Source organism: Fringilla coelebs, assembly GCF_963513975.1.
Source record: "Fringilla coelebs genome assembly, chromosome: 2".
Lineage (NCBI taxonomy): Eukaryota > Metazoa > Chordata > Aves > Passeriformes > Fringillidae > Fringilla > Fringilla coelebs.
The window spans coordinates 26,692,227-26,707,387 of NC_140029.1; the positions used below are offsets into that span (position 1 = coordinate 26,692,227).

Here is a 15,161-nt window from a genome sequence, read left to right on the forward strand (position 1 = left end):
GGGTTTTTTTTGAGGGTTTTTATGTTTGCTTGGATTTTTTTAAAAGAAACTATTACTGTTAATTTCTGCAATAATGTCAGTACTTCCTTCTAGGTTCTGAGGGAAGGAAATTAGTTTTTAAATTCTGTCCTGCTTGGTGTTAAAATTAAATACAGCAGTTTAAGTATAGATTTTCAAGTAGTTGCTGGGAAATGAACTTATGAATGAATTGAGTTAGTGTTTTTGTAATTTACTTTAAAATCTTGAAGATCCCTAATAGGTTTAGAAGTAAAATACCTCAGGGCCTTGCAGCCTTTCAGGTGAAGGAGGTTTGTTGATCCAAACTAGTAGTACTTAGAAGTTCAGGAAGTTTTACTGTTCTTTCTTCCACAATTATGATTTATAATGTAATTTGATTCAGTTAGGTTTTTTATTTTTATGTTTTGTTGAATGTGTGTAATTGAATTTGTTAATGCTTCTGAGACTTTATAAATAACAAATTATCATGATACAATGTTTGAGGATAGATTTTAGAAGAGACAGGAGATTTACTGACAGCTAAGAATAATGAGTTATAGTGCTGAGTTGAAATGCAGCCTATGACATCATGGCCTGATATTTTTAAAGGCTTTTCTTTTATGTAAGAATTGCAGATGAATACCATGTGAAGTGACTAAGCTTTCCAGTCACTGCTTTTAAAACAAGATGTTATGTAGGAAATAGTCCAGGGAAAAACAAAAATCTGTCAGTAACCTTGGACTATTTCTTGGTTTTCATAAACGTTGAGTGAAGAAGACTATATGTGTTCTGTTAAAGCTTGTGGTGCAAGGGGCAGTCTTGGATTTATTTTCTATGTTTGTGTGATCTAATGGCCCAATTATCTTGCAGCCTGGTGTGCATGCTGGAGATGCAGAAACCATGTAGCAGAAAGCTTTGAGCAGCTGTGGATTATCAGTTTCTCCCAAGAGGAATAAAAAGTGAAGGATGAAGGCGACTGGATTTATTTCCCTGTGGACGTTGGTTTCGCTGCCTTGTGGCCCGTTAGCAAACCCTGCAGAACGTGAAGATGTAGTGAAGCATGCAATAAAGCTGCACCGTGGGAAAGGGGCTGGTATCACTCAGAGGAAGCAGTGGGTGTTGGAGAGCTGCAGAAAACTGTCTGGTCTTCTTCGCCAAAAGAATGTTGTTCTCAACAAACTAAAAAATGCCATAAGAGCAGTTGAGAAGGATGCAGGACTGTCTGATGAAGAGAAACTTTTTCAGGTGCACACCTTTGAAATTTTCCAAAAGGAGCTAAATGAAAGTGAAAACTCAGTCTTTCAGGCAATCCATGGCCTCCAGAGAGCTCTACAGGGTGACTACAAAGATGTTGTAAATATGAAAGAAAGCAGTAGACAGAGACTGGAGGCCTTGAGAGAAGCTGCAATTAAGGTCAGTTTCCCCATGTTTGTTACTAGAGTGTTCATACAACTCGTGATTTTAACTTTTTTATGGCACAGTTTCAGTCTGTTTTAATAAAAAAGATATCTACATAAAACTTGCAGCGTTTACTGTTTAATGAAGTATTTTTTTTTCATTAGTAAATTTACAAGTAATTCTGGTGTAGAGCTTAAAACTTATTAGCAGTCAATAGTTCTTATCTCAAAGCTAAGCATAATCATAAGGCCTATGGCAAATATAATGTTAAAGGGAGAGGAATAAAAGAGTGAATCAGTGCACACAGCACAGTTGCACTAGACAAGCCAGTGGCATTAGCTGAGTGGAAATAATGCCATCAAATGGTGAAATACTAAGTTTTTTTCCCATTTTAAATGAGAATTGCTCAAAGTCCGCAGTTCAAACAGAATGACTTGCTGCCTTTCATTTTCATGTTTGTAAAGATATGAGTAAAACGGATGTGCAAAACAGTAGGTGACTAGATTTTTAAACTCAGTATTGCACTCCTAGCCTAAGAAGTGCAGGTTTGAAATGCAGTGCTTCCAAGAAAGTCAGCTGAAATAACTTTGCCAAGAAAAAACACAGATGAGTAACAGTTGAACACAGATACTTCATGGAAAGTTTGAGTTCCCATGTCCCATTAGGTTGAGCACAATCTGCCACTGTCTTCTGGATTTGGTAGTACTCAGATTGTGTACTGAAAGTCTCCCATTGAGAGAAAATGCAATTTAATGTATTTGGTATTTCAATTGCTCTTTTCCTTTCTCTACTCCTCAACCACTGGAGGAGTATATTAAGAATTTTCTTTGTTTTCTGTCTTCCAAAAGAAGAGGCCCTTGCCTAAGGGAGCAAGAGAAGGGATAAAAATGTGATTAGCATTTAGCATTTGAGTTGTGAGAGTCTCTGAAGGGCATTTGTGCTAAGAAATGTGCAGACCTTGACAGGTGAAGTTGGAAAGAAATTATGTGCAGTAAAGTTGTCCAGTGAATTGTGCCAAGATAGGCTGGTGGAAGTAGAAATTAGGATGTAAACTTGGCAGGCTGGAGTGATTCTGTGCAGTGGAAATGAAGATGGAATTACAACAAATTTGAATAGGGAATGATTTGGATCTAGATGTATTCCAATGAACTTTTTTATATGACTTGTATAGTGATACTTTATGGTAGTGGCAGTGTCTGCTGCATAAAAATGTCATAGAAATTATCATGAGCTTTACTTGGTTTTCCACCTTTTTTCTTTCTCAGAGCAGCAGTGAGACATTCCAGAACCTTCTTTCCCATTTACCTAATTCTTAGTAATGTTACTGTAAAATAATGAAGTAATTTATCCTTGAACTTGAGAATGGTGCATCTTCTAGAAGGAGGCCTTTGTGTACAGTGATGTATTTTAGAGGTGTGTCCTGTCAAAAGTTTACTTTTGCTGAAGTAGATCATGCAGGCTTTTTTTGTACTTTCAAAATATTTACTTGAGTGAGCAATCTTTTGCACTTTCCTTCTTATGCCATGCATGTGGTTATTTAAACAGAGTATTTGTGGTCCTAACCTTAGAATTGTTGTATAAAGGGAAGCAGAAGGTATGGAAAAATGCATGCCAAAAAGATGAAAATTGCATGGGATTTGGACTTGTTCTTAGTTCGTAAGACACACATTAGGCCCAACTTTGTCCCATTTTCATTTTACTGTAATGATTCTTTTATTGGAATACTCATAGAACATCTATTTTTTAAACACTGTGTGAATGGAAAATACAAATGACTGTAGGGGGTGCTGGACTCTTCCCTTTATTTTATTTCTGTTGAGTAGAAATGCTTGTAAGTCGTTAGTGCTGGGATATGTTTGTATGTCTGATGCATTTCTTGCTGGTTCTGCTGCTGTGAAAAGATGTAGTGGGATCATTCACAGTGTGGGGCAGGGAGAAGTAAGAAAGAAGCAGTGAAGATGGTTTCTGCCTTCTTTTGTTCCGGGATCCTGTTTGGAAGTTCAGGAAAAAGCAACAAAATCTTACCTACTTTTTAATTAGCTTCTAATTTCTTGGATGCCTTCTAATCAGACAAAAAATGGGTGGCAAAAATTGACTTGCAAGTATTGCAAAGATGCAGTCTCTTCTGCATGTGCTTTTGTCTCTGAATACATAGTAGAGAGCAACAGCAACTCTGCCTTGCCCCAAAGTCTTAATCTTCATTTTGCTCATTTGTTTTCAGGTGTTCCTATTAAGTACACAATCCTTATCTATATTACTTTGCTTAAGAGGTTGCTTGTTATCATCATGATCAAGTGTCTCCAATCCCAGCCTGAGTTGCAGAACAGTGTTTGTGCTATGATGCACTCCTGCTTAGCTTGTAGCAGGTTGTTTGAATTAACTCATTCTTTTTATGGACACCATTGCCTGTGGTTGTTCCAGTCTACTGCTGTCACATTTGTCTCTTGGTGGAAACAGATGACACTTTAATAGACTACAAAAACCTTAATCTTCATTAATTGAAGAAACTTGCTGCTAAACTCTTATTTTTTTAAAGCTTTTCTACCTTGCTATTCAGGGAATAACTTCTTTGAAATTAGACATTATTTTTTAATGTAGTTTGCCTTTAGCTCTGTTCCGCCTATTTGTCTTGGCTGATGGAAAGGGCTGAGATGGGCTCCTTGCACCCAAAACCTCTTCCATTTTTGAGGGGAAAGAATCTAACCATTATCAATTTCACCTTGTGTTCTAAGTTGTTGCTGAATTAGCAGAGAATCTGCAGCTCATATGGGGGCTGTTTCTTACATCTTTCGAGCTATGTCTGCTAGCAGAGAGCAACAGATAGGAAATGTTTTTCCTTGAGGCTGTATGAGAATGACTGTGTCTCCTACTTACGTGTTGCATAAGAACTAATTGTTGACATTGGGCCAAACACATTAATAGTTATGTTTCTTCCCAGCTCTGGTTATTTTGGGCTCTGGGTAACTTTCACCATGAGGGCGTAACTATGATAGTTCTAAACACCAGGAGACACCAGTACTGTGGTTTCCTCACAATCAGAGGCATTCATCCGGCTGTCAGGATTTCAGAAGGGTTCGGCTACTGTTACTGGTTGTACTGAACATATTCTTCTTTTGGCATCAAGGAATTGACTGAATTTTGTGCATGTTCTTGCATGTTCCAAGGGGGGAAATGTCCATCTGCAAATGTGTGGGGGAGGACACACTCCAGTTATTTAAGCATAGGTGTTTAGGACCATTTAATAAGCTCAGATTATTGAAGATATCTATAGAGGGTAGGCAAATAAAACAAACAACCTATGGGAGATCTGTGTTCTCAGATTTCTAACTGGCATGGCAGGGGCAAGGCATCTGGAGGCAGCAACTTGTGTTTCCTAAGAATTGAGTCAGACTTATAGATTACTTGCATTTTTTTGCCTGTTGTTTTTTTTTTTTTCTTTTTAATAATATTGGCTCTTTAAAAGAGCAGAAGGATCTCTCTCATCCAAGTATTCCCAGCATCCTGAATCTAACTGAAAGGAAGGAGTGTGTGTTTCTTCATAGCTTTTCTTTCAACAGTCTTTTAAAGAATAGAGGCATGTAAAGGAAAGAATCTTTTTCCCCCAAAACCTTCAAGTTGTTCTCTGTCAATACACAAAGTATTCTGTTTGGTTACTGTCATGGTAACTATGTAAAAGGTGTTAGGCCCAGTTGTTAGTAAATTAAGCTTTTTAGTTATCTTTTTGAACCTGAAACATCATGACTTTATCAGGGAAATTACTGAAATCTTTTCACACCATATGAAACCATAATCAGCATATTTTTTCTCTTTACTTCAGAAATGTAGTAATTTCAGAAGTTGTCAGTGCAAGTTGATAAGAGGCCCAAACTGAAATAGGGTGAAAAGTCACATGTTTTAATTCTGATAGGAAAAGTGCTTTTTGGGAAACATGAACAGGAAGCTTGGTTAGAGTGATTGGCTGCTCATCTCTATCCCAACTCTTTTTTTCTTCCTGTTTCCACAGTTACTGTAATTTTTGAAAACCGTAAACAGACCTCTTCCTATGTTTATAAAAGGGCTTATAAAGTTAAGATTCATTGTGCTTTACATCTAATTTGTTTGTTTGTTGTAGATAGTATAGCTATGCTTTCAAGGTGTTATGCTTCCTTTCAAAAGCATGAAGTTCTGAACTTTAATGGCTCTGAAATGTTTCCTAGAGTTTCTCAAAGTAAATCCTTTCTTGTGTTTTTTGGATCATAACCTTGGGGCAGGTTTGCTGTTTAATGTAATAGAAAAGGCTATCGGTGGATATTTTGTTTGGTTGTTTTGTTTTCTTGTCCACTTACCCAATGAATTTTCTTAAAAGCAATCTTTTAAAATATCTTCATGATGTTTATACTGCTTTTGCAATTCCACTGATAAAATGTTTTGTGTCAAAAGGAGCACACGTTTGTCTCAAACGTTTTTTCTGCTCAAAGGCCTGCCAACACTATCTGTGTGTTGTAAAATTCAACAGGAAGAAATGGAATATGTTGAACTCCTAGCAGCTGAGAAACACCAGGTTGAAGCCCTTAAGAACATGCAGCACCAAAACAAAAGCCTGTCGATGCTTGATGAAATTCTGGAAGATGTCAGGAAGGCAGCTGATAGATTGGAAGAGGAAATAGAAGAGCATGCCTTTGATGACAACAAATCTGTAAGCGATGCTTTAGACTGTCATTTCATTGGAGTGCATTTATTTGTAGTTGATGTTTGCCCTGTGTGTTTCTCTTGTGCTATATAGTTGTTAGTATTTTAGTGATTGTTAAAGTGTGAGCAAACAAGAGTAATTGCTCCTTTTTGCTAGTGATTTCTGTGGTTTTGATTTGAAAGTCCTCCCTGCAGCTGCCACTTTGACAGGCCCAAGTGTAGTACATCTGAGTGGTACAGCCCATTAGAGATACGGCATCTCTGTGGTGATGGGGACTGTGATGGCTGGACATGGCAGGATATGGAGTTACCATGTTCAGCATTGTCTCCACTTTTTAATTTTCTTGAGAAAGTTACCAGAGAGCAAGAATCCTTGCTGTTGGTTTTCACAGTCTGGGAAAAGATATGTTTTTCAAAGGAAAGACCTGAAATGGGTTTGTGATGTTACATTCTTCCATGTCTGACTTCCTCTGTATTTTGTAACTTGGCCTACCTACACTGATCCTTGTTTTTATGTTGCATGATGGGACAGTGTCCTTCAGGTAAGGCCAAATGTCTCTAGAGCCAGGAATATGTCAATTTGTTCTAGTGTCCCATTTTTCCATCCTCAGATAGACTCCCTAAATTGACCCTGTTTGCATAAACACGGGTTACAGTTTATTTGGCTTCTGCTCTTGGGAAGTTTTTGTTGATTTCCAGGTTGACTCCCGAGGTGAGCATAGCTCTTGAGTTCTGCTGAGGAGGCAAAACCAGTTTCTCTGTAGCAGAGAGCCAAGCCGTGTGTGGTTTTGTTTGGTTTTTTTTGTAGTTGAGCTCGAACCGAGAGGAAGTGGAAGCAGCTTTTTTATTTGGTGCGCGGCAGATGCGAGCGGCTGTGCCCGTGGGAACCGCACCTGGCGGCGGCGGGGCCGGGCCGGGGGAGCGCCCTCTGCTGTCCCGCCCGGGTAGAGCGGCCCCGGCGGCGCCGGAGCGGGCGCTCTCCTGCGGCACCTGGAACTGGCAAGGCGCCAGCCCCGCCTCCTTCTCCCGGCGTCTCCCTGCTCTGCTGCTTGTGGCTCCGGCCCTGGAAGAAATCATGAAGTGCAGCCTTGAGGTCTATATGCTTCTCCATCATTGCAAGGATCAATTTTTTAAACTAAAACAGTGGAATTTTAGACTAGAGAAGCAGTAATGCAGTAATCAATATTCTGATAAAGATGCTTCTATTAAACTATAGCCAAATAGTGAAGTGTAGCAGGTAAAAAAAAATCTGCACTACAACCTGTGTTCAAGAATTGCTGTTCTGAGAAATAAAATCCTGAAAATAACAAGGTAGAAACAGTTCTTATAATATCTCCTTCATATTTACAGGATAGTGACCTTTTCTTAACTTGGAATACAGTCTTCAGTTCAGATTTTTGTGAACTGAATATCACTTTGTAATCTCCAATTGGTTTTGTTCAAGGTAAGAAAATGTTACTTTTAAAGACATCAAGTTTTGATAAAGAGATGGAAAGATTTTTAGAGAAGAAACCTGCAGTATTTTTAGTTGGTGTCAACAAGTTCTGTAGAAACTTCAAGCACAACTAATAGTTCTTCTGTTATTATGATATGCTTAATGGACTCCCCTTTTTTTGTTTGTTTGATTATTATGTTTTCTTTTTTAAAAAGGTAAGAGGTGTAAACTTTGAAGCTGTTTTAAGGGTGGAAGAAGATGAAGCCAACTCCAAAAGAAATGCTTCAAAAAGAGAAGTAGAAGATGACTTAGGACTTAGTATGCTTATTGATTCTCAGAACAATCAGTATATCCTTACTAAACCCAGAGACTCAACCATTCCTCGTGCTGATCATCATTTCATAAAGGTAATAATTTTGGAGACATTCTTGTCATTCACTTTTGGATTTAGTCCCACAAGTTTGCATGTCAGTACTACTTGGTTGGAGTGAGCATAGTTTCAGCATTTGTCTGTCTGAAGTTACCCCAGCATTAATTATAAAACCCAAAACAGTTCTCTTTCACCATGTTTTAATGCAAGGTGTCATTCCACCCAGGATAATGCCTACTTTCTATAATATATTTAAAATATTTGTAAATTGATTTAAAGTCCCCCAGGTACTAAAGGTCAGTACCTCATCTGCTTCATCTGAAAAACTGCTGTGCTTACACCTGCAACAGCACTGAGGTTAATTTACAGTTTTGTTTTCTTTTCATGCAAAGTAGTCTACATTTAATTTTACAGTGTTATTTATCTTCTGAAAGACAATAGTCTTAATTTTCATCCCAAATTTATGTGTCCTTTATATTAATGCCTTTGTAAATCTTACATATTTAGGATATTGTGACAATAGGAATGTTGTCTTTGCCATGTGGCTGGCTGTGCACAACAATAGGATTGCCAACCATGTTTGGATATATCATCTGTGGAGTACTCTTAGGACCCTCAGGACTAAATAGTATCAAGGTAAGTGTGCAAGTTAGTTCTTCACTGATTTAATTCATTGAAATCTTTAAAAGTAGTTTTAAAAGGATATGGTATTGCCAGCCTCAATGTGTTAAAAAAAAAAAGATATCCCCAAACCTGAACCTTTACAAGAGGAGAGCTTCCAATTTTATGTCTTTGAATAATTTTGTTTTCAATCTCTTTTTCTCTTATGAAATTATGACAGTTGTTGAAAGTGAAAACTGAAGGTTGTGTGTTGTGGAAGTTTTATGCCAGGTGTTTTTGGTTTTTTTTTTCTTTCTTTTTGATTTTAATTATAAAGCATCACAATGGGGAGCTAAATTATTTAAATGACATAAAATATACAGAAACTTGCAAAAAGTCAGTGTTAAAAGTGGAGGAAGCATTTAAAACAAATAGTTCCCCAAGGAACATAGCTTGGCTTTGTAGAGAGTTATTTTGCACCTCTGTAGTGCTTTCATCCACCCTAGTCCCCCTATTCCTTTCCCAGTACCCTGTCCACATTCCTGAGGTTTTTTGAACCTTTTTAGCTCCATCACGTGTACCCTGATTAGTGGCTCCTGTGGAACCGTGAGCTGGGGTTGGCTGGACATGTTTTGATTAAGTGCTCTGGTGTGCATTAACAGATTGTTTAGCCAGCAGGCAAAACAGAACACGTGCTAGGGCTGCACAGTAATGTCTGCTTAAGTTGCATGTGTCTATTGCATTGATATCCATGAAACCACTTGGAATTTACTGTCTTTGCAGCATCTGCTCTGCCCTACGTGGGCTTCTGTTGAAAATGATTGTTGAGCTCAAAAGTAGGGATTAGTAGAAATTGTGGCATTTTGTTGATCTTGTATTGGAAGAGATTAAATAATCTCTACCTCTGTTTTGTATGTAATTTCTGGGTTGAGAATGTCTGGAAAGTTTGATCACTTAGACTGAGAAACAAGATTGTAAGCTTGGCATGAGAAAGAGACCCAACAACAAATTTTCAGGACACTTACATTGAAAAAGATGATGTGGCCACAACAGATATGAAAGAAATTTCTTAAGGACAGTTTAAGTGACTTGCCTTTTCCTTGGGAAGCTGTGATTAAACGTCATTCACCTGGATAATACTCTTGTTCACTGGTTCTCTTGTGTTTGGTCTCTTCTTCATTTCCTAAAAAAGTTGAATGCCTGACAAGCTGAGAAGGCAGGCAGATTCTAAGCTGGCAGAAAAGATGGCTTCCACCCCCACTTCTGTAATTGGTGATAAACCTTGTTTTCTTCTACTTTGGCCTGTAAATACATAGAAAAGAAATACTGGGATTTTAGAATAGAATTGACTATTCCAGTCAACTGCCTGAACACTTCAGGGCTCACCAAAAGGTAAAGCATATTGTTAAGGGTGTTGTCCAAATGTCTCTTAAACACTGACAAGCTTGGAGCATCAATCAGCTCTTTAAGGAAGCATGTTCCAGGGTTTCACCACCCTCTGAGAAAAGAAATGCCTCCTAAAGTCCAGTCTGAACCTCTCCTTGGGCAGCTTTGAACCACTTCCACTCATCCTGTCAGTGCATACCAGTGAGAAGAGCTCAGCACCTCCCTGTCCACTTCCCCTCCTCAGGAGGCTGTAGAGAATGCATTGTCCTCTTCTGGATGCATTCAAGAGCCTTCACATCCTCCTTCCATGGTGGGGCCCAGAACTGCACAGAGTGCTCCAGGTGAAGCCACACCAACATGGAATACAGCAGGATAATTTTGAGTGACTGGTGATGCTCTGTTTGATGCACCCCAGGATGGGCTTTGCTCTCTGCTGAGTCACACTGAACTGCTGATCACCAGCACCCCCAGATCCCTCTCTGCAGGGCTGCTCTTCAGCCACTCCTCTCCTAATGCATACTTGTGCCTGGCATTACCCCATCCCAGGGGCATCAGAATCCAGCATTTTGAATTGTTAAATAATTTCCTCCCATTAATCATTGCCTAATGCTCCAGTGTATCCACATCCCTCTGCAAGGCATCTTCTTCCTTAGAAGAGTCAACAGCACCTCCCAGTCTGTTACCAGCAGCAAACTTGTGAGTGGTGTGTTCACCTCCTGCATTCTGGTCATTGATCATGTATGTATCTATTGAACAAAATGGACTGAGGACCCTGAGGGTGCACCAGTTGCCAGCCAGAAATATCCCCATTTTTCAGTTGTGATGAGGAAGGCCACCATTTTTCTTGCTGTTGGATCCTTTTCTCTGTAGCACAAAGGCTGGTAATTGTGCTGGTCTGAGATGGACGTGTAGAGTCTGTAGGGTGGAGAACCACAGCAGCCACAGTCTAGCAGAAAGATTATACCAATAGACCAATAAAATAACTAGCAAGAAGTGGCTTGTGGAATGCAAGCCTTGGAGATTTAATAGTACATACATAAAGCATAGCCTATTTTTTTTCAATCAGCGAGCTTACTGTTAAGGAAACTTTCCAGTTTGACCATTCACAAGTCTCTCTGCCTTCTTCATCTTCATGCCCTTGGTTATCCCAAAGGTTGGTAGTTCACTGACCCTTGTTGCAGGCTCCCACTGAGAGTTCAGTCTCCATCTCAATCTGCAGCTTGCCAGACAAGCTACCTGGATCAGATGTATTCCTCAACACTTACCAAGATCAACTCACGTGTGCACATTGGGTGACCAGCACTCACCCACGAAATTACTGCCTAGTGTCAGCCAGGTGATGGGAAAAATAATTGCACTCCACAGGTGCTCTGGGAACTTCTGGTGTCATATGAACAGCAAGTGGACTACCTGTGGAAATGTAATGAGAACCAATTTGTTTTGTAGTATATTTATAATTTTGTGTTATAAGTTGACTGCTGTGCACTGATCTTTTTTCTTTTTTTTCCTAAGTCTATTGTACAGGTGGAGACGTTAGGAGAGTTTGGTGTATTCTTCACTCTCTTTCTAGTTGGTCTGGAATTTTCTCCTGAAAGATTAAGAAAGGTATTTTTTAATAATAGCTCTGTGTTAAGGGATTTAATTGCTAGTTACTGAAATTGCAGATTTCAGTTATATTTTAGATTTTTACACAGTCCCTACAATACACTGGTGTAGCTTTGTAAATATTTGAAAAGACAAATGTGACATTTGCTTCTGGCCTTTGGCAAGAACAGAATGCATTTTTTATTCAATGTCTCAAAAAAACTTACATTTACTCCCTATTTTAGTAAAACAGTTTGATTACTAGAAAAATCTCTCACAGTTCTACAGTCCATTTCTGCTTTATTTTAACATGCAGTAATGTGCAGTTCTTGTTATGGAGTGTCAGTGATGTTTGCCATTCCTGATTTAAAAAAATCCAAAAGTTTAAGTACACCCTACTGAATTGATAATACATAGTCTACTGCCTAATAAACTGATTAAGCAAGTATGTTAACACAATCCAGAGTATTAAATTACATGGCCATCAGAATTCAGCAAAGACAACGAGTTTCTTTTGGTCTTAATTTAAAAAGAAAAAGTTTTAAACCAGCTATATTTTTAATAGTGGAAGATATGGCTACAAATATGTGAAGACTGTATTTATGTAAAGAATTGCACTGTGATCTGTTCCTAAACTGATGGCTGTGAGTTTATGATACTAGAAAAGCTTTAACTGAAATATGTTACAATTAATGACCATTTAGCTTAGTCTGCTGTTTCTAGTCCATCTCAAGTCCAAGATAACAAGCAGTAATTCAAGGGTTCCTAAACTGTAGTAGATAAACTGCTGCTTCAGGTTTGCTTCTGCACTGGTTTGGGGTGGGTTACTGGTATTGGTGACTGATTTTGCCACACCGATTTTTTCCTTGTCTTAGAATCACATCAAATAACTGATCTTTAATTTGATAATTTTAATGTATTTCAACCCATACTGGACCATTTGGTCCATAATTTGTCTGTGAGCTTTGGGAAAGTCACCTGGTTTCTGGCAGGGAGTCTTTTGGGGGAGAACATCTACTCAGTGTAGTAAGTTGGGTATTTTAGTTGATATAGCGTGACAGTCCATTACTCTGTGTCCCAGTACTACAGCCCCAAATCACACATCTTAACCTGCTTATTTGCAATAAAAAACCTTGTAACTTAGCAGTGAGAAAAGTGTCATAAGAACTTGTTTTCTTCTCAAGGTATGGAAAATATCTTTGCAAGGACCCTGCTACATGACAGTTCTGATGATTGCCTTTGGTTTACTATGGGGGCATTTGCTCCAAATTAGACCAACACAGAGTGTCTTCATCTCCACTTGTTTGTCTTTGTCAAGCACACCACTGGTGTCCAGATTTCTTGCAGGTAGTGTTCGAGGAGATAAAGAAGGTAAATATGACTTTAAATATGGACTACTGTAGTATCTAATAAAATTTGAAAGAAGTTGACTTTGTAATATTACAAGATAAGCTAGTTAAAAACGGAAAACAAAACCCACTCTTAAGCCTGGTTTACAAACAACCATCCTTATTTAACACTGGCCAGTGTTGTGTGTATTCTTGCTAGGAAGTGTACTTGATTTGCTCGTAGCCAGTCCTCTTTGGGCAAAAACAGCATAGTACAACCATTGTAGTACTCTCCATTGAGAACTGACTTTACTGAGTGTCTGGGATCCTTGAACTTTTTAAGAGCTTACCAGATTAGCCCACTGCTACCTGTCATCAGGGCAGAAAGGTTAATTTAAAAAATTCATATCCTTCTTCAGGAAACAGAAACCAGTTCTGATGGTCTTTCACAGCTAACAGCTTTTCAGATAAGGACTTTCAAGGGCCATATTTCTAGCTTCTCAAATACTTCTAAATGTTTCCTTTCAAAAGTTTTGACATTGTGCTTTCTTCCACTCCCTCATACAAATTGTGTTAAAGTACTCCTCGCCCTCTAGAATATTCATTCTAATGCCAGAATTCAAGGTGTTTATTTTACACATGCTAGCTCGAATGTGTGTCTTCAGAATAAAGCCTGTATACTCTCAGTAGAGGAATTTCATTCAATATGTAACTAGTGCTTAACTGCTAAGCAAAGTCTATATTTTTATGGTGTAATAGAAATTTCATATTAATGTTTTGTTCGTATTTTAATATGTCTTTATAGATACATTTTAATTTACCTACTAATGGAGAAAAACAGGCCGTAAACTGCTTTGAATGACCTTCAGCCCATTTAGAGCTATATTTGGCTTCCATTTGATTAAGCCTTTTCTAGATTTGAGTGTTTGCAAGCATTCATAGTTTCTGATGACTGTTTCCATGACCACTTTGCTGGTGTACAGGGGATATTGACTACAGCAGCGTACTGCTTGGCATGTTGGTGATGCAGGATGTGCAGCTTGGTTTATTTATAGCTGTCATGCCTACACTTATTCAAGCAGGAGTGAGCACATATTCCAGGTAAAAAAAATCATTGTATGGATCTTCCCTCTACCCCTTGCAATTAGTATGTAGATTGCCAAAATGAATGTGAAAGTACTGCAGTTAATGTCAGTTCCATAGAAAATAGGCACTCTGTTCAGTGAGATTTCCTTTACTGCTCCTGCTTGTTGTGAAGTAGAAACCTGTAGTAGTCATATGAATGTAGTTGTATGAAAATAATCTCTTTGCTATAGCTGCTTTAATCCTGTGTGGTAATTAAAATTTTGAGTGAAAAGTTTGTTACTGTAAAAAAATCAAGTTAATTTCTTCACTTACTCTATTCCTGCAGGGCATGTTTTTGTTAAAGACTAAGCGATAGTATTATTGTGCCTAATGGCTTACCTTGTAGATTAGTCAATGAAAATCTTTCTGAGTCAACATGGAAGCAAATTCTAGACTATAAAAGAGGTTTCTGGGCACTCTGCAGATTTAGTCTTAATCTTGTTTACTAATGTATCTAAATACCTTCCTGATTTGAGTATTTATGGAATTAGGTATTTTCATTTACGGGGAACTGGTTGGGAAGTATGAGAACCCCTAAAATATACTTTTTGTTTGTTCTTCTCTTCCAGCATTTTCAAGGAAATTCTGAGAATACTGATCCTGATTGGGCAAATTCTGTTTTCTCTGGCTGCTGTTTTCCTTCTATGTCTTGTTATAAAGACTTATCTCATAGGACCGTATTACCGCAAGTTGCACACAGAAAGCAAAGGGAATAAAGAAATCCTCATTCTAGGAATAACTGCATTCACCTTCCTTATGTTAATGGTAATCTTTTAAATTGATAAAACATTTTTATACATGTGGTAGCTTACTTCATCAGTATCACAAAAACCATCACACTTAGTGTTATTGCATATACATGTGTCTCTGCAATTGTCTGGTTTTAAATTGTTTTAAAACAACCCCCAAATGTGCAGATGATTTCTGCATTATAGCACAGATGAGTAAGAAGAGATACAATTTGAATGTGAATCAGCTGAAATTCTGCTGTTAGCTTTTAGTTTGGCCAGTTTAGGAATCATGATCTGAGTTTTAATTGTAGGCTACTTCATGCATTTGAAAATCTTTCAGGATGGGTTTTGAGATACTGATAATGACATTTGTGACATTTGCTCACAAATTTCTTCTCAATAGCAAATTCTCAACATGGTTGTTACTATAAAATAATTTTCTTTTTGTGTGAGAGACACATTTTGGGATGAAGTTAAGAAAGTAGAGAAATGCCTTAAGGTTTATAGAGTTTGATTAACTCTCTTGGGTGTAGTTAAAT

The 15,161-nt window shown here is 38.1% G+C and overlaps 1 protein-coding gene across 3 annotated transcripts in view; it reads left to right on the forward strand.

The window, feature by feature from the left end:
• Nucleotides 1–15,161, forward strand: part of TMCO3 (transmembrane and coiled-coil domains 3) — a 33,138-nt gene that overhangs the window by 1,864 nt on the left and 16,113 nt on the right. For all 3 annotated transcript variants that reach the window (XR_014615971.1, XM_084201115.1, XM_084201116.1), the window contains exons 2-9: nucleotides 868–1,410; nucleotides 5,891–6,070; nucleotides 7,714–7,905; nucleotides 8,376–8,504; nucleotides 11,367–11,459; nucleotides 12,623–12,809; nucleotides 13,750–13,867; nucleotides 14,461–14,656. Coding sequence is in view for 2 of the 3 variants with exons in the window: in XM_084201115.1 (XP_084057241.1) it covers nucleotides 964–1,410; nucleotides 5,891–6,070; nucleotides 7,714–7,905; nucleotides 8,376–8,504; nucleotides 11,367–11,459; nucleotides 12,623–12,809; nucleotides 13,750–13,867; nucleotides 14,461–14,656 (1,542 nt within the window). In the remaining variant the exon portion in view is untranslated. The remainder of the gene's footprint in view (nucleotides 1–867; nucleotides 1,411–5,890; nucleotides 6,071–7,713; nucleotides 7,906–8,375; nucleotides 8,505–11,366; nucleotides 11,460–12,622; nucleotides 12,810–13,749; nucleotides 13,868–14,460; nucleotides 14,657–15,161) is intronic.